Source organism: Acanthaster planci, linkage group LG14 (assembly GCF_054643075.1).
Source record: "Acanthaster planci isolate LZ-2023a linkage group LG14, COTS_SCS, whole genome shotgun sequence".
Taxonomy (NCBI): domain Eukaryota; kingdom Metazoa; phylum Echinodermata; class Asteroidea; order Valvatida; family Acanthasteridae; genus Acanthaster; species Acanthaster planci.
In genome coordinates, this window is record NC_141790.1 from 10877464 (window position 1) to 10902069 (window position 24606).

The 24606-nt window shown below is 40.6% G+C and overlaps 2 protein-coding genes across 3 annotated transcripts; one reads left to right on the forward strand and one right to left on the reverse strand.

Moving 5' to 3' along the window:
* Positions 1-7: 7 nt before the first annotated feature.
* LOC110981030 (uncharacterized) lies at positions 8-12985 on the forward strand. Of its 2 annotated transcripts, none has more exons than XM_022238179.2 (18): positions 8-422; positions 2046-2087; positions 2788-2861; positions 3434-3511; positions 4243-4315; positions 4710-4848; positions 5451-5516; positions 5824-5947; positions 6307-6406; positions 6926-6984; positions 7459-7523; positions 7661-7816; positions 8345-8387; positions 8577-8691; positions 9268-9361; positions 9489-9558; positions 9682-9785; positions 10534-12985. In XM_022238179.2, the coding sequence occupies exons 1-18, from the start codon at positions 170-172 to the stop codon at positions 10655-10657; spliced, it is 1779 nt and encodes a 592-aa protein (XP_022093871.1). In that variant the 5' UTR covers positions 8-169; the 3' UTR covers positions 10658-12985. The 2 variants fall into 2 exon arrangements, with proteins under 2 accessions (XP_022093871.1, XP_022093872.1); XM_022238180.2 differs by having other exon boundaries at positions 3434-3502.
* pcca (propionyl-CoA carboxylase subunit alpha) lies at positions 12692-24594 on the reverse strand. The gene is made up of 21 exons (XM_022238176.2): positions 24429-24594; positions 23821-23904; positions 23202-23318; positions 22737-22850; positions 22252-22474; positions 21743-21821; positions 21138-21240; positions 20924-21018; positions 20534-20616; positions 19989-20056; positions 19408-19551; positions 18839-18982; positions 18397-18472; positions 17986-18096; positions 17418-17520; positions 16576-16678; positions 16224-16322; positions 16050-16103; positions 15655-15762; positions 14815-14925; positions 12692-14389 (listed from the first exon to the last, which is right to left on the reverse strand). The coding sequence occupies exons 1-21, from the start codon at positions 24513-24515 to the stop codon at positions 14321-14323; spliced, it is 2175 nt and encodes a 724-aa protein (XP_022093868.2). The 5' UTR covers positions 24516-24594; the 3' UTR covers positions 12692-14320.
* Between the last annotated feature and the right edge of the window lie 12 nt (positions 24595-24606).

A 24606-nucleotide genomic window follows, 5' to 3' on the forward strand; every position in this document is an offset into this window, starting at 1 on the left:
AGTGGTTGCAACTTGTCAAAATTTTCCTCAGGAGCCTGAGCCCGATACGCAGGATTTATTTCACTGAGGTTTGCACCTTTCCATCAAAGACTTATGCCGCAGAATCCAAGTAAGTCCTTTTAGGACAGCTGGGGTACAACATCCAGTAATTATTGCGGGATAAATAGCAATGGAAGACGGCCAGGAAATTGCGCTGACAGAAGACCCAGAAGAGGTTTCGATTTCCTTGGACGATGAAGCGGTCACCGAGAACGGGGCGATGCGCTCCACGGGCAGGGACGGGCTCGGCGCACCGGTTGACGGGTCATCATCCAGCGACGGTCAAGTCCCCGAGGTCATACGGGAAATCGAGACGAAACTAGGCCAGGCCAAGTCGGCAGTCTGGAAGTCGCTGGAGAGAAAGGCTATCTACATACAGTGCTGTGTGTATAAAATTTTGCTGTTTTACAAAAGTAACGCCAGTGACCGTATATCATGCGCACAGTCGCCAGGTCCCTCATTTAGCCATCTAACGTTAGACCTCGTTCAACCTTTTCCAAATTACACGAATTATACTACATGCTTACGTGAAAATCGTTCATATTCTTGCACGATGTTCGAAGAATATAGAAACATTTGGTAGGCTAGTTAGGCCTTGTTGAAATTTTTTGTTTAAAGATACACCTTCGCATTTTGCTCGCTTACAACTTTGTATTGTTTTATTTTGTTTGCTTTTGTCTGATGAGCCTATATTGTATTTATTTAACAATGTGTAAACCTAAATTAATCCACCAAATATGAGAGTTTAGGAAACATGTTTCCAACTTTCTCTTAACATTTCTAATTCCATGTAACTAGATTTTAATTTTTTTTAAGGATTACCCTTCACTTTGTACCTCAAAATGGTTAATTTGCCTGTGTTGCAATTAGCCTTGAGATTTTTTAATGTACATGTAAATTGGAAAACGTGACTGATGCCAGGTTGTCATTCTAGGTAATCAGACAGTTACCTTTGAATCAAATTTGTCCTTTGCCAATGTTAATTGCACAGCAGAATTTGAGAATTCTCCTGGTAGTGTGTTCTACCATGTCTCCTGGCAATGCCAAGGGCAAATACAGTAACGTTTTATGATAAGAGAAGTTGATCGTATGCATTCGGATAGCGGCAACAGTTGAAAGTCTGCGCATGCTGAATTTTTAAGTGAAATCGTTGCCTCAGAGTTTTACTGAACCACATCTACCCAAATCTTCATTTTTTTTTCAATAAACCTTTATTCCCTAAAGTTCACTATGATCACTAGTTTTTACACTGAGGTGAGGCTGATTGTCTTTTTGATAAATGCATGTCAACTTAAAACAATTTTGTTGTACAATTTCCTCAATATTTAATAAGTCTCTTCATTAAAATTAATCCATGGCCCAAATGCGGATGTTTTAGTCACTTTTTTCAAATGTCATTAGCCAACACCTTGAAGTATTTGTTACATTTAGGTCAACATATGATAAGGACACTGAATGACCTTTTTGAATCAAAAAGTTGAATCAAAACTGATGTTCACAACCCTCTCGTGCTATTTTTCAGCCATCCGTGTGTTGAAGTTTGAAAAAAAAATCACCTCCTCCCCCCCGGTCAAAATTGTATTAACGACAGGAAACCCTGTAGTCATTCGTTCAGTTTGGAATGCAAATTCCTTGAGTAAATATCTGGAGAAGCATTTTCACTCTCCAGAGCTTTTTGGTTACAAGGTTGGTTGGGATTAAAATGACTGCAGGGCATGGAAAGGTAGAGGTTGATTTCCCCCTTGACAAAGATATAGCATTGTTTGCTCACACATATACGCGCAGTTTTATTTGTAATGCATGCATGTCTGGACAGTATGAATTAATTAGCATATTCTAACATTCAGTACATTCTTCATATTTTTATATATGAGACACTGCTTCAGGGCTTTTTTATTAATTCACATGTACATGTAGCAGATTTATACTTTTTTTTTAGTGATAAAATATTATTCCTGGAAATTTTACGTATTTCATGTGATTTTTTAATTATGATCGATTCCCAGATTTTGTCACAATTGCCTGCATTCTTGGGACAGGAATCCTTGGTAAGACTAGCCACCTGTATTTTTCCAAGCTTTCGGTCTTGTTTGTTTGTTTGTCATTTGTTTGTTTGTTTTATAGTTACTTCCACAATCATTTCTACATGGAGGACTGACACATGTATAAGTACATATATATGCGCACAGGGGGTTTCAAATCATTGTGCTTTTATGTTGTGTTTAATAATTAGAAAAAAATGAAAATTCAGAAAAGGAGAAACCAAATTAATCCAGACATTTTCCCTGCGCACATGTAGTGTAGATTTTGCATACAGATGCATGCAAGCCTAAAATATGTTTAATCTGGAAAGCCATGTGGACCGTTTTTACGAAAAAAACCTGCATCATTTAGTCACGGATAATTGACTTTGAACATGTTAAATCCACACTGGATTAGGCCAGTGCAGTCAAAGCATGGCATGTACAAGAGTTTGGAATTTACAAACGCAGCTGTTTGTAAGGGTTATTATCCGTGAAGAATTGATAAATAACTGGCACAAGGACTGCCTGTCAAACAAGATGGTTGAGAATTGGCCTGATCATGGTATAATGGGGGTAGAATTGCCGCAGAAGGAAGTGTTAAAGGAGGTTTTTTGAGGCCGAATGTCCTCACATTTGGTTTGTATTGGTGCCAAAATGCCATGCAGTCTGAAGATAAATATTGATGCATTTTGGTGGATGTCTCATTTTTTTTTTTACGCTACAGGGCTCCCTGTTACTCTCTCCCACTCTGGCCTGTCTCCGTTCCTTGTTTCCTTCATTGTCGGCTTCTTCATGCAGGTAAGGTCACTTGACATTCGTCTGCTTTTGCTTTGGAGGGAGAAGGGGTCACGACGGCAGGATGGTGCTCTCGACTGCGGTTCGATAACCAGCCAGGTTCAATTTGTGGAGTTGGGACCTGATCAGTGTTCTAGCCACGGTGGGTGGCGCCAGGCGGCACCACCCGGTACTGTAAATTTCCACCCAGCTCTTGGGTTCAAATTAGCTGTATTGCTAGAACACTGGACATGATATGTCAGCGTACGTGCATACTGACCCTGTGGGATTACCTGAGCTTTCATTTTCACCGAGGGCGTCCAGACCATGCCCTTATGAAACCGAGATGGTCTTCTTCCTTGTGTCTGGAGAGAGCCTGGACACGAGGGAGAACAATTTTGATGCACTTTACTCAATATTTGAAATCATCAAGAAATGAAAACAACGCAGTAATTTTGTCTAGCATTTTGTCTTAGTTACCAGTGCGGCTTCACCATTTTTCCCACGTCAGAAACACCCCTGCACATTCAAACAAAATAAGAAACATCCAGAGAATTTGAATTCTGTTTTGCATAAATATGCGTATCTTCCCCCAGGCTCTCCTGATCTACTTCTTCACCGACATCCTCCAGAGGGCACACGCATGCCAAATAGAACGGCACAAGGTACCCAATGTAAGATAAGAAAACTGACTTTTTTTTCATTAACTCGGCTATCCAGCCTTCTCGATGTTGTCTGGTGAAGCTGTGGAGTGAAGTAATCCATTGTTGTAAGTGCGTCGTAGTTTCATAAGTGTTTAGTCAGAAAATTGTACATCACTTTATCTATTTATTGGTCAACCTTCACGTGTTAAACTTTGTGTAGCATTTTTTGAGTTTTCAAGGAATGATGTTTCTATATTGTCTGGCATGCCTGTTTAGTGTTAAATACGCCTTTCATAAAGACGGTCAGTGGTCTTTTGTGAAAAATAAGTGTTTACTTTATTACTAATAGTTTTTTATAATTTTTGTGTTCTGACATTCTTTGGTTGCAGTGTTGAAGTAAAAGCATACAAAGACCTATTATCACATTTGACTGATCGTTCTCCTTGCCAACTTGTACTCTGTCCTATTAACATTGCCTTGTGCGGTGCACAAGCTTTCGCTGATGAAACGTCGAACATTTTTTAGTGACCAACAGGGCAGATCTCTATTAATATTGGTTGGTTTGTTTGTTTTGTCAGCTTGCTGTTTTACTTCTTTTGAGCCAGTACTTCAGATGAAAATTGGCGATCATGAGAACTTGATTGTTTGGTTTTGCACATTTAATGAAAAGTCCCAACACCATTGAGAATGCATTGATCGACTCTATTTAACATCAAGGTTTGAGAAGAGTGTAACTCTCTATCTTTATTTGACCTCGACAGGCTATTTGCAGTGAGGAGGTCAATGTTCCGCTGCAAGATATGATGTCAGACGAATCGGGGGAAGACGGCTCAGGTGAATCATACTGATTTCCCACATCTTTTATCGCAGTCAAGTCCTCAAAGGTCCATGGCAAGTCCTCGCAAGTTGGTCAAGCTTTTTTGGAACGAACCTTCATACAGTTTTTCCTTTGTCGTCATTCACCCACTGTCAATTTTAACAGAAACTCCTAAAACTGCCTCGTGGCAGACTTGCAATTTGTCTTGCAATGGACATGCGACGGGCAAGACCACATCACAGTCTCGGTTTTTTTGTTTTCATCCAAACTGCCTGCCTTTTCTGGTCCCGCTACCCCTTCCCCCAGAGAATTCCTGGACATTTTCAAGCATAACAGCAAGCTGCACGATCAAGCGATTTTGGGGCCGTACAGTGACCGACCGTACCTCTTGTGCATTTTGTCCGTGAGCAGGAAGCGAGAGCAATCCCACGGAGAGGAACATCCCCGCCTCCCTGGGCAAGCCACCGACCCCCAACCTGCATATGCTGGGCAGTCTCTTCCTACAGAGGGGCCTCAGGCAGGCCTTTGATGTTGTGCTGCTCCTTCAATTGTGAGTGTACGGCTTACCAGCACCCTGGCTCCTGAACCTAACTCCCTATTCATGTTACGCAGGGAAACTATACTTACAATACTTAAACAATGTCTAACATTCTGCAGCAAACTGATAGCATATTCTTTGCACTTGGGAAAAAAATTGATATCAAACCTCTTTTAAAGTAGCTGTGCTCAGTACTCAAATACAATTTTTTTATACCGAAGGGTTAGTGTTAAAATGACAACAAACAAATAGACCGTACAGTCTTCTATCGGTCAGAGTGTTTCAAAATCAGGAAGATTACCATTTTTTGGACGGTGTTGGGGTAATGCATGGTTTAAATACCACATTTTGGCAGGGATTTTTGGCACCACAAGATGGCGGCTGAGTTACAGACAGCTGCAAGTAGAAAGAATTGTTTGAAATTTTTATTTTGTTTTAATACCGTGTGTAGAATACATTGTAAAGAATGGACCATAATCGGAGAAGAGTTTGGAGCATAATCCGAGAAAACTACAAATTGCTTTGGCACATGTTTATGCAGGCTATCAATTTGTTCAGAGTTACAGTAACTCTTTCTTTTAAATTTCATATTTTCATATGTATTTTGATTCCAGTGTGTCTATACTCATCAGTTACGCCTTGGCCGGCAGCGAAGCATACGCACAAGTACTCAACATCAAGTAAGAAAAGGTTTTTTTCTTTCAAATTGCAGTTCCAGCAGTAAAGCTCCCTCAACAAATGCTGAGGGATCGTGCACGCCGTCATTTTCCTTCCATTTAGAGCCGGGAATGATATTAGCCCTTGTATTGAACATTTTTGGCAATCAGGCTAGATGCAAGGTGAAAAGAGACGAAACTACTCAACAGTCACAGTTGCACATCTTCTTTCTCCTAAACATGGTCACATGGGACGCTTCATATATTGGTGCACGACAAAATTTCAAATTCATTTTTTGCCCTGTTCTAATTCATGTGCTCCTCTTCCTAGGTATCTTTACGTCATCCCCGTCTTTGTCTGGGTTCTCTCGTTGGCGATAGTTTTCGCGCAGAAATTTGTCCAGCCATTCGTTTCCCTCCTAACCCTTGCCAAAGGAGGAGTTCTTGTGGCTACAGTAAGTGTCAGTAATCCGTCTAAGTTGTATGTGATTTTACTACGTCCTATTGAATAGTTTGACTATTAAATAGTTTGACTGTTGAATAGTTTGACTATTGAATAGTTTGACTGTTGAATAGTTTGCCTATTGAATAGTTTGACTATTGAATAGTTTGACTATTGACTGTTGAATAGTTTGACTGTTGAATAATTTGACTATTGAATAGTTTGACTATTGATTGTTGAATAGTTTGGCTATTTACTATTTAATAGTTTGACAAATGTCTACATGTATTACATTTCTATTGTGCTGTCAGTAATGAAACCAAAGAACTCCAACTTCTTATTGCATTGTGCATCTTGTTTTCTCCATAACAGGTGGTGGTTACGTTTGGTGTTGGTGCCATTGTATCAAACGAGATAAACAACGACTTCAGTTACATTGGGTCACCATTCCTGATGGGAACAGTCGCTTTAGGTAATTATAAATTCAGCCAACAAATCTTATAGAGTTGTATTATGAGTTGTTGAGATGCTGGTTAATTAGTGCTTTGTAAGGAAAATTAATAATTCTGTCATTAAAATTTTTTGAGTATTATAGAAAAACCACCTGGTCCAGTTTTTGAAAGTGAACCTCGGCAACCAGTGATATGTATGGACATCACTTGGCATGTAGGCTTGGCCACCTGTTCCCCCGGGTTTCCCAATAACATATTTCAGTTTGTGTATGGAGGCCTAATTTTTGAACAGTAAACACGAGTTTCATTCGCAGGTCAGAGACACAACCGGCTCAGATGAAGTGGTTGTAGTTTTCTGTGGAACACAGTCGGGCTTTTTCAGACTGAGTCGTAATACGTAACCACGGCAGTAGAAAAATGTCAGAAATTCTTTCACTGTTTATCAATACCCTTTTTAATATACTGACTTGTTGACAAAGCTATTGACTATGTTTTTTAATTAGATCTCCAATCAATCAAGTGATATTTGTTTTTCACAGGGGGCGTAATTAATATCATGCCGATGCTGTATGCCCGGATTGAATTTGATAAAACACAGGTACATGTACCATGTTTGTGTCATTGTTTTGGAGATTTTTTTTGGCAAACTTTCTGATTTGATTATCATGTTTATTCATGTTCTACATTCTGATTTGATTATCATGTTTATTCATGTTCTACATTCTGATTTGATTATCATGTTTATTCATGTTCTACATTCTGATTTGATTATCATGTTTATTCATGTTCTACATTCTGATTTGATTATCATGTTTATTCATGCTCTACATTCTGATTTGATTATCATGTTTATTCATGCTCTACATTCTGATTTGATTATCATGTTTATTCATGCTCTACATTCTGATTTGATTATCATGTTTATTCATGCTCTACATTCTGATTTGATTATCATGTTTATTCATGCTCTACATTCTGATTTGATTATCATGTTTATTCATGTTCTACATTCTGATTTGATTATCATGTTTATTCATGCTCTACATTCACACTTGTTTATGACTCATTTCAGATCAAGTGTTTCATGTGGGCGGTGCTGTTGGGACTTGTAACGTGTACGGTCCTCAACATCCTGTGGTAAGGTCACATTCATCATGGAGGTATCCTCGTGATCGGAAAAGTATTTCAAAATGGTGAGTGGTTCTTGTACACCGCCTCCTTTACGGATGGTGCTCATTCTCCTCTTATTTCTCTTACTACATCCCGCCGTTCAGGTGCTGGGCGGTGCTGGATATCGTACCCCAGACTGACTACTGCGAGGTGGTGAGTCACGTCACCGACTACGACAACAGCAGCGGGCTGATGATCACCACGACCTACACGTTGACCCCGGGCATGCACGATTGCCTAGAAGACCTCTCGCTGGAACAGTAAGTGCAGTTCATACTCCCCATGGGATGTCAACAGCCTCTGCCTAGAGTTGTGGTCAGGTCCTTTTGCAAGTTCAGTCGCAAGTCCTTTTACATGTCCAGGCAGAAGTAAGAGGGTGAACCGTAACAAAGGTTGTGATTTGGCTTAGACCTGTAGTAAACTTGTGATAGAGGTGTAGGGACCTGTGCGCTACATAACCACAACACTTGTACTGTTTCTGTACGAGACTGTAGAGAGACCAGTTTTCATCTGAATGGGCACAAATTTTGTGGCACCCTCACATTAGAAAAGTGAAGTGGTTCCACTTTCATAGAGATTTAAAGATCCAATATTTCCATGGCAAAAGCAGTTTACCAGCCCAAAAGTTTAGTACTTTCAATTTTTTGTGATTTGTTCACAAAACCATGCCATTTAAATGTGCCTGACTCCTGTCTTCTTAGTTGGAGGAGAATAAAGTTTCAGTAAGCGATTTCCTTGTCATGTCGCTGTTTATTTCCAAAGGTTTCTGGCTCTTTTTTTTCCCCCAGCTCTGAAGAGGAAGGTGAAATTGCCACAGTCCCTTTAACAAAAGTAAGTTCACCTTCGTTTTTTTTTCCTGACTAGACAGAGATGCATCACGGTTAATTTACAGAACTTAAAAAACTAAACTGCTCTAATCATTGATTTCTTGATATTTTGAAATATCTCACATTTCGAATGATTTAGATGGCAGGCCTACGGACCCTACTTTGACACCATTGTTGTCTTTCTGTTGGTTAGATTCTTCAGACAGATTACCCACAATACTCCTGGGTTGCCGTCCTCATCCAACTCTTCATTACCATCAGTATCACGGTGTCGTATCTGACTATTGGATCCGCTCTCGTGCATTCATGTGAGCCATTTGAATTCAAACGCTTAAAAAAAATTTCCTTCTCCTTTCATTTTATATTATTCGCTCCATTTTCAACATTCTGTACTTAAGTCATTAAAATTATACTTCTTGGGGCCTGCAGGGAATTTATTTTTTCCAATTTCTCCTTTAGGGTCGAATATCATGCGTGTTTCAATTCAAAATTTCTCATGTCAGAGCAACAAGGTCGTAACTTGCATTTGTTTTGTACACAAGATACGACCTGGTTGCACTGACGCGACGAATTAGTCCTTAAAGGGGAAAAACCTTAAGTTCAATATTTGAAATACCTGAACATATTCCATTATACCCTGAAAAGGTTACCTTCACTGTTTGATATTGAAAAACATTTTGAGTTTCCACATTTGTGTTAATCTTGTTAGTTGTAAGTCCATAGTAAGTCAGGTCCCAACACAGATCATAAGTGTTGAAGCAACGGCAAGAAATGAGCACTGACAAATGAATGATGCTATCCTAGTCCAGTGGAACAGCCAGCGAGTTTGCTTTAGACAAGATTCAAACATTTTTTTCCTGTCTGTTTTGTTTTGTTGTTTTTAGTCTTAGGATGGCTGGATGCGCAGATGGCTTGGGATCAAATCGATCGCCACGTCAACACTCCGGCCAGAAGTTACAGCTTTCTCTGCTCTCAGAAGTAAGACAAAACTCAAAGGCTCCACAACAAAACAAAACCTCTGGTTTCAATGGTCCACTTTGACTTGGAGGTTGTCAAGCAAAATGAAAAATGTTTCAATTTCTGTTTCTTTTTTTTTCTTCTGCAGGTATTGCCGTCCGTTCCTTTCTCTCGTCGTCTTTATTGTGATCTTTATTGTTGCTATGTTGGACCCCAAGGTAAGTCCTTCCAAACGTCGTTTTGAAATATTCAAAAACCAAGCTCACACTTTGGGGCAAAGTATGCTCGCAGGTTGAGAAAGAAAACGCTGAAATTCTGCGTTGACATTTGTCTCGTCCCAGGGCTTTGTGACCATGCTGGACAAGATCTCCTCACTGCTCCTCAACACAGAGGCGGGTCTCTTTGTCTTCCTGATGATCAGGAAGAGCCGGTCAGAGAAATACAGGTCGGTACTTGAGGCTGCAACCCAATGTCACGGATGTGGCTAGAAATAGCACACGTGGCTATGGCAGCTGCTAAGAAGCAGCTGTAACTTTCTGCATGGATCTCTCTCATCGGATGCCATCTTTGCGGGAAAATCACAACTGCGTAATCAACGCCATCAAATGCATGTGCGCAGAGCGTGGAGACATGTTCCACACATGCTCGTGTCGATCCAGATATCGTCAACGTGGGGCACAGCTGATGCCCCCCACGAAAATTTGACGTTCAAAAATGCCGATGCACATGGCAATCTGCCAAGTGATAGCATTTGAGAGAGATATAAAGATGGTTTGGTTTGGTTGCAACCGTGACTTTTATAGGAGCTTATTTTTTTTTTCAGTAGTTTTACAAAGGTTTTAGCAACATATCAAAATTGAAATCAGATCAATTCAGTGTTGGCTGTATAATTTCTGCATCAGACTGCCTGGATCTATGGATTTCCTTAGAAAGATTAGAGAAAGATTAGCAAGTGGCAGAAACCGGTTACCAGTGAAAATAACATGCGATGCTCATTGCCTGCCACTGGTTCCCATCTGCTGATTGGGAGAGTTGCACAGTTTCATATTGACCTTAGGAGAAATACTTAGTTTTAAAATACATCCAATGTTGAAATAGGCTTTGAGAAACACAGAAACCTGTCCTAAAGTGTAAGTGAAATCTTTTGTCGATTTAATCGGTTTTTTTTTTGTCTTTTTGTCTTTTCTTAACAGCCACCTGACGATACCCTTCCCATCAAGTCCTTACCTGTATCCCTTCCACTTTGTTATGGCAGCCTACTTCATCTATGCGGTGGTCTACGACATTGTGGCATCACTCATTGAGATTCTGAGCTGAGCTATGAATGATTCATGAGTGATGAATTATTCAAATTTATTCATGACTGTGACTGTTTAAGAGTTCTTTCTCCTTCCGTCAAAAGGAGAGCTTCCATTCTGAAGTTGTCTGTAAAATAAAAACATGGCTACACATAGTGCTATGAATTATTCATAAAACATGAATATTCACGTTTTAATAATTACACGCACAGGAACAGCCCTTTTTTGATAAATGGACCCTTCCAGTTTGCATTGTTATCTAGTCTTCATTATGCTATGAAATTAGTCCTTGTGAATATGAATGACGAAAAATCATGACTATGAAATTTTGTTAATAATTCAAGATTCAATTCATTAAATCATGATTTGAATCATAACATGTTTTTCATAGATATTTGAAATTATGATTTCAACTCCAGGGTTTTTTACTCCTGTGTTGAAATCGTCAACAAGGTTTGGTTGATAACCCTGACAGTAGCATCTACTTACGCTTATTCGCTGGGATTATCAGCTAATGAATATTCAGGAATAAATAATGAATATTTATATATGATATAACACAACATGTAAAGGTCACACCATCACTGGCAGAATTTAACCATAAGATGTCAATGTTGATATAGCACACATATATCATGTACATATATCGTGTATATGTAGCATACAAAATGTTTTGCAATAAAGTGTAAAGACCTTGTAATGTTTGAAAATTGTAACTCATTTGGAATATTTTTGTATTGATCATGGATAATTGCAAAGTTTTTTTGTTGGGACTGAACATGTTGTTCCTTTTTTTTTTCCAGAAAGACCAATATTATTTTCGAAGGTGCTTGAATTTTGAGTAGTTTGCCAAAAGATTTGACAGGTCAACAGTGGGCAGTTTTTTTCTTCCAACTTTGGAATATTAACCGAATATTTCAAAGGAACATCTTGGGTATATGCTTCATAGTTCTGGAATAATACCAGAACTCACAGATATTCTCTATTTTTTGATGGTAAAACTTATCTGAATTTTTTGGTTGTCAAATAGATTGCTTTGGTCAATGTGATAAAAACAGTCTATTTATGGCCAAATACTTTCGTTGTAATTGTTATTCATATTCTCTACCCTATCTCTTCAGTTAAATACGAGACGAACAGAGTTGAGTGGGCTTATTCCCTGAAGGCAGTTTCAGTTTTACTTTGACTAACTGTATAAGCACCAGCCTGTTTTCCTTGTGATTATTAAAACTGGTAGTGGCTGCAGCTAGCTGCAGACCCTGCCTTCAGCATTGTAACTGCACTCATTAGCCGTAGCCAATGAAGAAATTACTCTTTGGGAGGGATTTGGAATGTTGACTATTCCCTGTGAAAGCCTTGGCATGTATGCAGCGTTACGGAAGCGTGTAGATATTTCCCAAGAACCGTGCAATAATAAGTATATAATAACAATCGTGTGTAGGAAAAATGAATAATTTCTATTTGTAAGTGTGATGTATGAAGTAGTGATGTTGGTGGCAGGCTGCTCGGGCTCGGAGTAGTCGTACGAGCCTTGTTCGTGTTGTCATGAAACATGTCTGCACTACGGAATAGACCCCTCATAACGTAAGCTATTACATGTAGTTGGGTAACTGGTCAAGGAAAACCAGTTGCGGATGTCATGTAGCTCCAGAGCATTGTCAAGCAGTGAAAATATGTGTTAAGCAAAAGTAGGTTACCAGCCGAGCTGCCAAGCGGTGTGTATTTTGTTGACTGGTTCTGTGCAGAAATAGTTTACGCCTAGCAGCTCTATCAAGTCGGTACTTTGGTAGAAATTAAGTCACTGTTCAACAGATTTTGTTCCCATTCACATGAAAACTGTATGCTTCCAAAAATGACCTTCATGCATGGGGCAGTTATTTCTTTGTTAAACAGTGTCTCTACCATTTTACTGACCTCCCCCCGTCCAGTCATCCTGTAAGTTACATTGGTCTCCATTATACATGTTGCATTCCGAAAGTGGCATTTCAAATTTTTGAATTTTATCCGTAGATGATCTAACAGGGTAAGAATGAACACACCTTGCAGTGCGCTATTCGGTCTGTCTGACATGTACTTAGAAATCTTGAAGTGTTATTGCCAAGTATGTTCTGTCCTTCACAGTAGCCATGTTGTTGGTTTCAGTGATGGAAACTTGAAGTAACGTCTTCACATTATGTCCGAGTACTAATATTCTTGCTATCGATGTATAAGCATTTGTGACATGTATAGATGTACTGAAAAATAAAGAAGTTTTAAGTACATTCCAAGAAGATAATTAATGGATTGTCAAACAGTATAAAATCCATCCAGTGGACACCTCTTTATAATAAATGTGATTTCAACGTGATCATTTTGGTTTTTTTCTCCAACCTTTATTTCTTATAAATGGATGTGACCCTTTTGAGGATAATTCTGACCACACTAGAAACACCACGTGGCGTGACATTTCATTCAGCAACTATAATTCTCTGTTCTTTGATTTTTCTTTGGACGAAAAACAAAGTAGTTTTATCTTTACCATGATTTTAGGATTTGGACCGGGCAAAACCGAACAGGATTCTTTGTGATTCACATTTAGAACTTGAAGGTTAGGAATACCACAGAATTGGCAACTTGGTATGAATTCAATCGTGAAGGTTCAATCTTAGAAAGACATCAAAATCCATTTCTCAGACAGAAAAAGTAAAACTCAAGAACCAGAGGGGTAACCATCGATTGAAATTTTCACCTAGAATAATAAAAGTAACGTCTTTTTAAGACAAAAACACAGCAAGAAGCGCATGAATTACAGATAGTTTGACTTTTACCAGCGTTTTTTTTCTGACGGGTTGGATTTCTCTAAAAATGTTCCTCTTTTGACATTCAGAATATTGCAATTGAATGCCACATGACTTGTCAGAATGGCCCAAGGGCCCAGCTGTTCTGTAAAGTCAACTCAATTTCAATTGTATAATTATGAAAGAAATTTGGTCGAGTTATACTCTCTGCTGTGCAGGTCCACAAAATTCGTATTCGGAAGAGTGGAAGAATGCTTGTAAGTTACCCTGTCTAAACGACACCACAGAAATCAAAGTATATGATTGGAGATACAAGAATCAAACATGTCATACTGTGTGAGTTTTCATCAGCTTCGTGCATACCCACAAGAGGGCGTAATACTATATTACTGCAATCAGCCCAACACACTGGTAGATAAAGTAGATTGGACAGGGTAGAAAAGTTCCATACAACTGGTGTACTTTCTTGTTGGGTTCCCTGACTCTTTTCTCTGCCATTCTGAACCATGCAAAAAGAATTAAGGCAGTGTAGCAAAACCAAGACTTTTTTCAACAGAGGGCGGCATACAAGACTATACAAGATACAGTGAAACGTTCATGTGACACTTCCATACCCCTCAAGTTTCTCAAAAAATATCCATTTAAGGGAATATTAAGCACACAGGTCGTTGACATTAAATAACCGCCACCAATAGTGTGGTACAGTTTCAGTGATCGCGTGTCTGTATTTAATTTAACAGGAGGTTTTTGAGACACTTGATGGTGGCAAACATACTGGTCCTATGAGATCTGTTCACTTCTATTGGCATCAGTTTCAGCACCTGCACTGCAGCTCAAGCGTTGAACTGCTTTGTTTGCCACCACCGAGCGTCTCAAAAGTCTTCCATTTCCACACCCATTCAGCTTTATTCCAACTCGATGAGGACGTCATCTTCGGCGATGTTGTCCCCCACAGCGCAGTGGATGGCTTTGACCTGGGGGGGAAGGAGGAGACAAGAGAGGTCAAAGTGCAAGGAATCGCTCTCAAGTCGGAGAATTCTTCATATTGTTGAGGGAGAAAAACCTGACGTGAAGAGAATTTCACAGGCTGGATTCAGGCCAGTTGTCAATCAAGAGGAACCATGGGGGTAGGGGTAGGACAGGCCAAATGGAGGGTGGATTTTATTAAAATACAACGGTAACGTGATCACACCCAATATGCGCCGCCTGTAGTATAATGAACACATTTCCCCCAAATATTTATTTTGGGTATTCAGAGAGCACCTGAGATTCAAACGCGGTGGTCTCCTACCCAAATGTCCACATCTGCTTTTCACAATGGAATATTCATTTCTTTGGTGAAGTTTTCTGCAGACGGGCAGTTACTTGGGACCTGACGTGACTTTTGGTTCTCACTTACTTTCCCGGTGGCAGCTGCCGAGAGGCTGTTGTGCATTTTCATGGCCTCCACCACACACACCTCCTGGCCCTCGTAGACTTTCTGCCCGACTTCAACATCGATGGCGTGTACCTTTGAAAACAAAAAAAGTAGTGATGAAGACAGTAATGCTCGCATCAACCCAAATCTAGTCAGATGAATTCAGGACGTTAAAGCAAAACTGTTAGGGAACTTGCCCATGTCACAATGAAACTGCATTTGAGCCTCGGGAATGTCGCAGATTTCATTTAAGTTTCAATGACCATTGACCATCAAAATGCAATACCCGGTTTTATCGTACGGTCCAACCACCGTTTCTTTACCATGGATTCAGTGTCCCCAAATCACTACCCTATGAATTTATCACTGTGCAGCAGTGCAACGATGATACTTGTAGATTTGGGAGACTTCTTAGAACCCAAGAAGTGGTTAGGGTCAAGAATACTGTGACCCAATCCGCTCCAAGCGGAACAAAAGAGGGCGTGTTTTTTGGTACCTACTGCACAGCCGCGCCAGTATATGCGCGTTTGACATGGAGCACGCTGAGTACGCATAACTAATTTATTCCGGCATGTATGGTCTTTGCGTACAAGCAGACACGTGCAGGAACCCACTTGTAACCATGTGTCTTTCTTTTGCCGATTGGGGGTTCACTTCAGCTCGGGGGGGATAGACCTCAGTAGAGACAATGCCACACTTTGTTTATGTGTATGTTATGCTATGGTGCTCGGTGCATTGTAGGCCCCCCACTGGCCCAAAAATGTAACACAAGTGTAATGTCGTCAGTAAATAGGCCTATTTACAAAGGCTGTCGTGCAATACCTTTCCTGCCATAGGCGACGCTACCTCCTTGCTCTGATCTGGTTTGACCTTCTCTGGCATTAATGCCTGCAGCTCGGCTACTTCCTTCCTCAATACAGACATGGGAAACTGGAAGAGAGAAAACAATGCCGATATATTGATCAGCTCAGAGGGTAATAGTTGTATATATTATAGGTTTAAGGGGGAATAGCTACCTACTGCCCCGGAAATATTGGGCAAGTGATACCTGTTGTCTGACTCCTCATGTACTGAGCAGAGAATGCATATTTGATAAAGACAAAAAAGTGACTGTCTGTAGAGAGCAAAAGTTAATCTTCCTCTAAAACACTGACCATGAAAATGGCAGTGTCTCGAAATTTGAAAAGATTTAAAATAATCCTCAATTTTTGACATACCACTGTGCCTTTGAATTGTAACTGAATGGCTCCTGTTGCATTATGAGATATCACCTGGAATGAAAATCACAACAAATTTATAGGCCGTGAGGGAAACTACTAGTGGTTGGAGTTGAAATATCCTGAGAGGGCAAATAGTATTGTATATTGCCCAGATAATAGCTCAATATTTACCTGCAGATCACATGGGGAACCATTGATGGTTGGTGTGATGATATCCTGAGCCATATTCCACTCGCCATCGATGGTGATGTCTGACCCTCCCACAGAAACCTGCCAGCAGAAAAAAAAATTCAAAATTTAAATACAATAAATTTCAGAACAAAAAATTCACTAGCCATGATTAACGCTCCAATTCTAAAATGACTTTTTTAGATTTCACTAGTTCTCAAACAGCTTTTGCAAAGAATCCACTTTCTTCTTTAGGATGAATTTTTCAAACATGACTGCTCTTTTGAAAACAATTACTGAAATAAAAAACACTCTCTAAACAGCACAAACTCCTAAAACAGCACTGCCCAATTACCTTGAATCCTGAGTCCGTTTTGCTGACTGTGACGTCGTGTTTGCTCCCGGCAACTGTCACAGACAACGACCATTCCTTCTCTTTGGTGGGTATTGGCAGAATCCTGGCACAAGAAAAACGGCAAACAAATTAAGACTTTGTCTCAGTGTTTGTGTTTTCCATCTGTATAAAACTACTGCAGGAGCTACAATAAAACAGGTAGAGGTTTCAATGCTCAGTTTTTGAGGCCACTCACACCACCGGGGATTTGTTTATAGTGAGCTTGCATGGCTGCCATCTTGCAGGTCAGTGCCTTATTTCCAAAGGGTATGCACAAAGGAGATTTCCCGGTGGAACAAAAGAACTGCCCTGCATGATGGCTACCACGCAAAGCCTCTATGGGACAGTTATAACTTATGTATTCCATTGTCTGTTTCTTTCAATATCTACAGAGATCAGTGGTAGAGACTCCAATCTTCTTCAAACACTGTTGGGTCATAGCAACTCCCAAGCGAAGCCTTATCGTCCTTAGCAGTTGGGAACAGCCAACAAAACCAGGTGTGTGCTCATTGAAAGTAATTTTCTAGCCCGCTGACAATGACCTTAACCAAGGTTGACCAAGGCTGGAAGCCACACAAAGGCCTATGGAAGTCGGCTGGCTAGCAACTATAACTACTCGCCACAGATATGTGTGTGTTAGCCACAGCCGCAGCCATTTGATTCAGACACCGTCTCTGGCTCTTCAGAGAATGCTATAAAAACCACCCTTATAAATGGTCGCGCCTAGCCATTAATTGCATTTTGCAGGACAAGTTCTACTCCCCCCCCTTCTTCAAGTAGTCTCAACAAAGAGACACACCCACCTAGTTTGGTTGAGAAACTCTTGGGCCCTCCACAAGTCTTTGACGAACACGCAGCTGGCGACAGCTGCTAGCATAGCCTCATTGTCCTTGTTGAGTTGAAGGCCTGGAGTCGAACCAAGGTAAAAATGTAAAAATATGGCCAAGTGTTGATCAGAATTTGTACACGTGCCAAGATTATATATATCTCTCCCCCTGTCAAGATTACATAGTCAGATACTGGATTTCTCACCAATTAACCTCTTATTTTGACCACCACTGCTGGGCTGTGGTATGCCCTGAATGGAGGGCTTTGTCCAGCAGCAGGCCCCATTGAACCGGCAGCTGCATGGTGAATAGACTGTATGTGTGGTATGCACTAATGCTCACACAAAGGTGCGATAGTAGCAGTCCTCCGTAGCGAAGGGGTTAAACAGAATTGAGGAGGAATTGATTTTACTCAAATAAACGATAAAAGACAGATTCCTTCAGACTGGGGACATAAGTGTTGCCGTTGTTTCTCTACTCTCACAGTAAAGAATAATTGTTAATTCCACCTTGATACTTGATACAAAAATATTTTGTTACCGACCTTTGAAGCCTTCTGGATACTCTGTCGGCAGAAATTTGGTGTTGATGTCTCCTGAGATGAACCGGGGATGGGCAATGACGTCTTGTAGGAGGGAAATGTTGTGAGTTACCCCTGAATTTCAACACAAAACAGGAAAGACAGATGCGTCAAAAAGGCTGGCATTTATATTTCTGTCGGTCTTGAAGAAAAACGTTCCCAAACTTTAAAGCACCTTCATGATTTGTTTCTGCTCTTTTTCTCTCTTTTTTTCACTCAATTTGGTAAAGACTGCAGAACTTTAAGAGAGGATTTCAAATGGAGTTTAGACATCCCCTGATGCCAAATTCCATCCAAGGTCCTGGACTACTGAGCACGTGGCAACATCGGCTTCGTGTCGGTCAGTATCACATCTGACTTGTGGTTTCTCCTTACCCCTTATGATGTAATGATCCAACGCTCTGGACATCAGATCCAAGGCTTCTTGTCTGTCCTTTCCGTACGTAACGAGCTGAAAGGGGGAAAAATGACTCAATAACTATGAAACCACAAGTTTGGCAGTATAAATGTAAGTGTTTTGGCGTTTCACTGACCAAGTCATGTTAGGTAACGACTGAGTACATGAGAAAGTTTGAATTCACTTTAGATATCTCAAGGCAGCAAAAGATGTCATAGGATAGCAGTAACGAGGTAGATATCATGAGGTAGATATGATGGGAAAATATATTGTCTGGTAGCACAGGGGAATATATCAACCCACCTTGGATATCATGGGATAGCCTAAGACATGGGATAGCAGTGATGAGGTAGATATCATGAGGTAGATATAATGGAGAATATATCATGGGGCATCACAGAGGGGTATACACTGACCTACCTTGGATATCATGGGGTCATAGTGAATGCTGATTTCACTACCCTCTTGGATTCCGGTGTCCACACGAACATTGGGGATATTTTTAGGCTCCTGATACCTGTACAAGTGACCGATGGACGGCATGCCGAAAGCCTTGTATGGATCCTTGGAAAGAAAGACGGTGAGACAAATGGGTGATTGTGTATCTAAAGCTATTTGAATTTGGAATCACAAAAAGCAAAAACAAATCGGAAATGGGATGGATATGACCCTGAGAAATTTTTAATTCTTTACTGGGCTAGTGAATTTCCTGACTGTTATCTAGCAATAAATCATTAAATTAATCAGTCAATTGATCAATAAGTGACCTAAACAATCATTAATTGATCCTATCATCTGGCATTTATCTAGAAGACCTCCTGAATCCTCCAAAGTCCTCCACTGTGCAGGAAACAAATGGTACATACATTGTGCTTCAAGCCCAATGTACAGTACTGATGGCTAGCTTCTACCTTCCTTAACCCTACAAAATCTTTGAAGACCTGATGGAATTTGAAGGATTTAGGATGGGTTAGATTTTAATGGAATACCTCAGCATAGACCCTGCACTCCACTGCCCAGCCATTGATGGGCACATCTGCCTGCCTGAGCTGGAGTGGGTATCCCTTAGCCACTCGGATCATCTCTTGCACAATGTCCACCCCGGTGATACATTCCGTGATTGGATGCTCAACCTAAGATTGGCATGTAAACATTTCAGGAGTGAGGCAAAAGTAATGGATTGGCCGAAATATACAGGTCTGTGCTTTATCTTTTCGTCTAATTAAGTTGGCAGACCTTGGCCATGTTCCAGGTGACCATTTTTACCCATGGCTACAACTGTTTAGTGCGGTGTGGTAACGGCAAAACTGTAAGCCACAGGCACAAAATACAAATTTTGAAACGGCCGCAAGCCATGTCTAAGTGACGTGCTGTGGCTGACAACAACACACATGTCTATGATAGATATGAGAGATAATTGTAGCTTCTGGCCAGTGGCTCTCCCAGGTAGACACACCATTCCTGGCCTCAGCCGAGAAACTTATACACAACTGTACTTATGAACTTCACAAGCTCCGTGCACAAGCTAGCTTCCCAGTGGCAACCCTGCGGCAACACTTTATCATTTCACCTGTAACCTGGTATTCATCTCCAGGAAGTAAAAATTCCTCTGCGAGTCAACGAGAAACTCAACTGTCCCTGTGCAAATGAAAAAAAAAGGGAGAACAAATGTTTAACTTGGTTTATTCCATGGAAAACGCTACCTCAGACTATCACAGAGGATGACTTCGACCAGCCCCAATCCTGAAGAATTCTCCAAAATGTCTAGGAGGACTTTGAAGTATCTGGAATGATTGAACACAGACGAAAACTTAATTCAAGGAGGAACACGATGCCCATCCAAAAATATTTTTTCCATAAACAAGGCAAACCACCAGTTTTTGTTACTACCAGCATATCAGAACTCAACCATCAAATTTACCTTGACAAACTTTGTGGTTGAGCGATTAAAGATATCTGCACTCGTGAAGTGACGGTCATGGGTTCAAATCCCACCCAAGTGCGCTTGTGAGCTTTTCCTTACAGGCTCTCAGACAGCACCAAGTGTGCTGTTCTAAATGCCATCCTCAATGGGCAAAACCAAACATTTAATGGGAAAACAGTCTTCTTTTTTACCGGCAGTGATGTAGTTGACAGCTCTGGCCAGCTGGACGGCCTGGTTGCCCATTCTCTTCCTAGTTTCTTCGTCTAAAAACACGCTGCAGGAAGGCCGGGGAAAAAAAGCCTCAACTTCAAAAGGATCTTTGAGTCACTTTTGCACAGGTGTTTTAATCAATCTGTTTGTTTGGGTTGATCTCGGCTCTTTTAACACATCTGGGTTTTGTTTTTGTTTAACAGCTGGGGCCAGGTGCCCTGTCATTGTCTATGGCTTCACTGGTTGCAAAATGAGCGGACACACATTGACGGCAGACAGATGAAAGTTTGAAAAAAGCCTTAGGTTTGTTTTTAACTGTAAAAATTTTTTGCAACTGTGCCGGAGCAAAATTTGATCTCATTTCCACTGACCTTGGCGCTTCCTCGATCACCTTCTGATTTCGTCGCTGTATGGAACATTCTCTCTCGTTCAGATAGATTGCATTGCCATGGCTATCAGCTAAAATCTGAGATAACGAAAACAGAATATCAACCCTAACCCCCGAGGGTGAAATTGGAGGATTGAGGACTGTAAGGGTCCAATGCCATTCAAGGAACTACTTTGATGAAGGGAAAACCTACTTACTTGCATTTCAATATGTCGTGGGTTGTCAATGAATCGCTCTATCAAGAGACGATCGTCGCCAAAGCTGGACGCAGCCTCCTGAGACGACAGACGAAATCCTTCCCTGAAAAAGACAAATTAAACCTTTCAAAGCAATATGCATTTTTCTGTTAAAATATTTCACAGACAAACACCAGTGGCTCCCTGACCCAAAACAGATAAACATCATTCTGACCTTTGTTTGCCGAGAAAAAAATTTGACCACCATTTCTCTTTAAAATGATTTCTCACAGAATGCAACACGAACAATTCTATTTCTAACCCAAGTTAAAAGAATGCTTGGAGTTCCTGAACCCATATGATTCCAACAAACTCAAAACCATTCTGTTAGTTCTTGTCGGAATCAGCAGGCATCAACCTTTGCCGTCATAGAACTTCAAAAAAAGGGAAACTTCACTTTCTTGGGGCTGTACATTTCGCTGGATTCTAAACACAGGCCCGAAGGGTACTGAGGGCTCCCTTACCAGAGATTCCATGACCAAAACTGAACACGACAAAAACAACAAAAAATCTTTGTTCCTTGAATTATTCTTGAGTGATCCTTGAGAATCTTGGAGTTATTGTACCTTGCTTCGTCGTCGTTCCAAGCTATTCTCATTCCTTTGCCCCCACCGCCAGCTGACGCCTTCAGCATCACTGGATACCCTGCAAAGTGACCAAATTATCGAGTGCATGCATTTCTCGGTGACATACACAGCCAAATTCCCAACTCCATTATTGTTGAAACACAGAGACGAGAACTCAGTAACAGGGATGAATGATACTCCATTTCTAGGATATCCTTTCACTGAAATACAGATATAACTGTTAATCACAACAAGACAGAAGTACACATTATCAGTGAATTTCATTTTTGTACAAAAATATTATTGTCAAAATCTGTGCAAGGAATTCGAAAATTATCAAAAAAAAATTCAAGACAATTATTTAACACATTCTTACAACATTCCATGAAAAGTTAAAAAAAAAATAAAATGGAGTTCAAAATTGTTGCAGGAAGGGCCAATAAACAAGACTTTGATTTCATGTAGCCCTTAGGGTTCTCTGTACCTCTATGAGAAGGAAAAGTCCTTACCTATCTCATTGGCCTTCTTGACTGCCTCTGTCTCATCTTTGATGACCCCATCAAAGCCCGGGATGGTGTGCACCCCAGCCTCTTTGGCCAAGATCTTGCTCTCGATCTTGTCGCCCATGGCGTGGATGGCATCCGTGCCTGGACCGATGAAGATGATTCCCTCGTTGGTCAGCCTCTTGGCAAAGTCTTTGTTCTCTGAGAGAAAGCCATAGCCCGGGTGAACCTGAACAAAATGAAATCTAAACCCCATTTGCTCGGAGCTTTAATATTTGTTGGTTCGTCAAACTGTTTGATACCATGGTAAATGTGTTTGGACAATTATGGCCATAACTTAAAAAAAAATAGTTCCATGGGACCAGGAGACTTCAAAATAGGTCAGTTATTTCTTTACATTGTTTTCTCTTCACTTTTTCTTGGGGAGAGGTGGGAGGGCGGGGCATTATAGGAGGAGGGAGGTAATCATATCCCTGTATGAAGAGACTCACAGCCTGGGCACCGGTTTCTCGTATGACCTCCATGATGCGGTCAACATTGAGGTAGCTCTCTCGAGACGCCGCCGGGCCGACACACCTCGATTCATCTGCCATCTTAACATGCAACTATGTAGCAGTACAGAAAAAAATATCAAATTTTGTTAAGCAGCTGGTGGTAAACCTTGCTCATAAAGTCTTGTGCCTTCACTGTTCTGAATACACCTTCTTTTAAATAGACAACGGTTCCATAAGCAGGAAACAATGTGCTTATCAGAGCGGCAGGCAACCCATCACTCAGTAAAGAAATTTGATGAGAATGCATTTGCTAAACAGCAACAGGTTACCAGCTAACATTTCAGGCACTGTATATATTTCCTGTGACTGGTGCTCTGATGATCTTTTGCTTAGCGATATTTTCGGGTACGCAATTGTATGTCATAGGGAAGAAAAGCTGACCAACCCTTTCTGAATACTCACTGCACTGGCATCAGCCTCGCTGTAGATAGCAACCGTCTTGATCCCCATCAATCGACACGTGTGCATGACGCGGCAGGCAATCTCACCCCGGTTGGCAATCAGGATTTTGTCGAAAGTCTGCCAAGACGGCACAAATCCAGATCAGAAAAAAAGTGCTGCAAGAGAAACTGTTACGATTTCCTCTGGGCACCTCTCTACCCCTTGAGCTATTGGGTTTGTTGGTCTGCCTCTCTCATGGAGGTAAAGTGACAAATCCAAACTGCTCTAGGGATAGGAAGCTCTGACAAGTCTGAGACAGTATCACCGAAATCAGGTTTTGTCATGATTGCTGGGACTGTTTGGTACTTTTTGGTTTTCTTTATTTAACTAATGCAACTTTCAACATTATAAAGATTAATCCTCCGAGAAAATTGTTCCAGCTTGAGTTTAATGACTGAACTACATGTGAGGTTGACAGTGAAAAATTGGACTATTACTTGAGAGACATACTTGTAATATGAAATTAAACCAAATGAACTTTTAATAATAATCAAGAACATGTGGAAAAACACAAGTTTACAATTGAGAATATCCCTCTGGGGAAGAAAAATTGCAGTTGCCATGGTAACTTTATACTCACTGGCTCATCTGGGTTTATTTTGGTGGTTGTGTAGATGGAATGGTTTCTCCAGAGAGTAGCACACGGAGCATGTCTGTGCAGAAGCTGCAGAGTTTAAAGACATGGAGAAGGAATATCCACATATTTGATAAGTTTAAAATGGGGGTACGAATGGAACCTGTTAAAATCATTGCACTTTCTAGATCTGTCCACAGTTTTGACAAGCTGCAAGGCAAGGACATAATGAACATAAATAGCACAGTGTTGCAACTTGCATGATTATTCATTGGGTGCTAGTACTTAGTAGTAGTATCAGCCGATCTGCATGATCAGGAAGATTGCCTGCTTGCTTGTTCTGTCTACGCAATGACCTGATCCCATATAAAATCTCAAGCTACAGGCCTACTTCTTTTTTCAAAACAATCTGTCACAAGTGTAAATTAGAAAGAATATGCAATTTGCTGATGATGGAATTGGACTTAACAGCTAGCTAACATTAGACCTAAAATCACCAACAAGATGCATGACCAACATGACCAATTTCAAAAGGCAAAAAATAAATAAATAAAAATTCCAAACAATTCCAATTATCCTTTAGCAAGCTAAGTTACTGCATTGAATACACTTACTTTGCTGGCTCTTGCAGCTTTGCTCTTGGAGCAATCGATGCCCCGTAAACGCTGCAAAATACGAGAAAATCTCAACACAGTTGCCATTTCGTTCGTGCGTTCAGTGCATGATCATGCATCATAGCCGGCCGCGCAACGTACGTACGTACGTACGTAGTACTCTCGCATGCAATCTGTG

What these genes read in the sequence shown, in the direction of transcription:
- pcca (XM_022238176.2), bottom strand. Translation starts at nt 24,515, where the DNA reads ATGGCAACTGTGTTGAGATTTTCTCGTATTTTGCAGCGTTTACGGGGC. An exon ending in AGTGCAGGGTCTATGCTGAG is followed by an intron (nt 18,983 to 19,407) that starts GTATTCCATTAA and finishes TTTCTTTCCAAG; the next exon opens with GATCCATACAAGGCTTTCGG. An exon ending in CGTCGCCTATGGCAGGAAAG is followed by an intron (nt 14,926 to 15,654) that starts GTATTGCACGAC and finishes TTGTTTTCAAAG; the next exon opens with GTACACGCCATCGATGTTGA.
- LOC110981030 (XM_022238179.2), top strand. Translation starts at nt 170, where the DNA reads ATGGAAGACGGCCAGGAAATTGCGCTGACAGAAGACCCAGAAGAGGTT. An exon ending in ACGGTCCTCAACATCCTGTG is followed by an intron (nt 7,524 to 7,660) that starts GTAAGGTCACAT and finishes CCCGCCGTTCAG; the next exon opens with GTGCTGGGCGGTGCTGGATA. An exon ending in ATCCGCTCTCGTGCATTCAT is followed by an intron (nt 8,692 to 9,267) that starts GTGAGCCATTTG and finishes TGTTGTTTTTAG; the next exon opens with TCTTAGGATGGCTGGATGCG.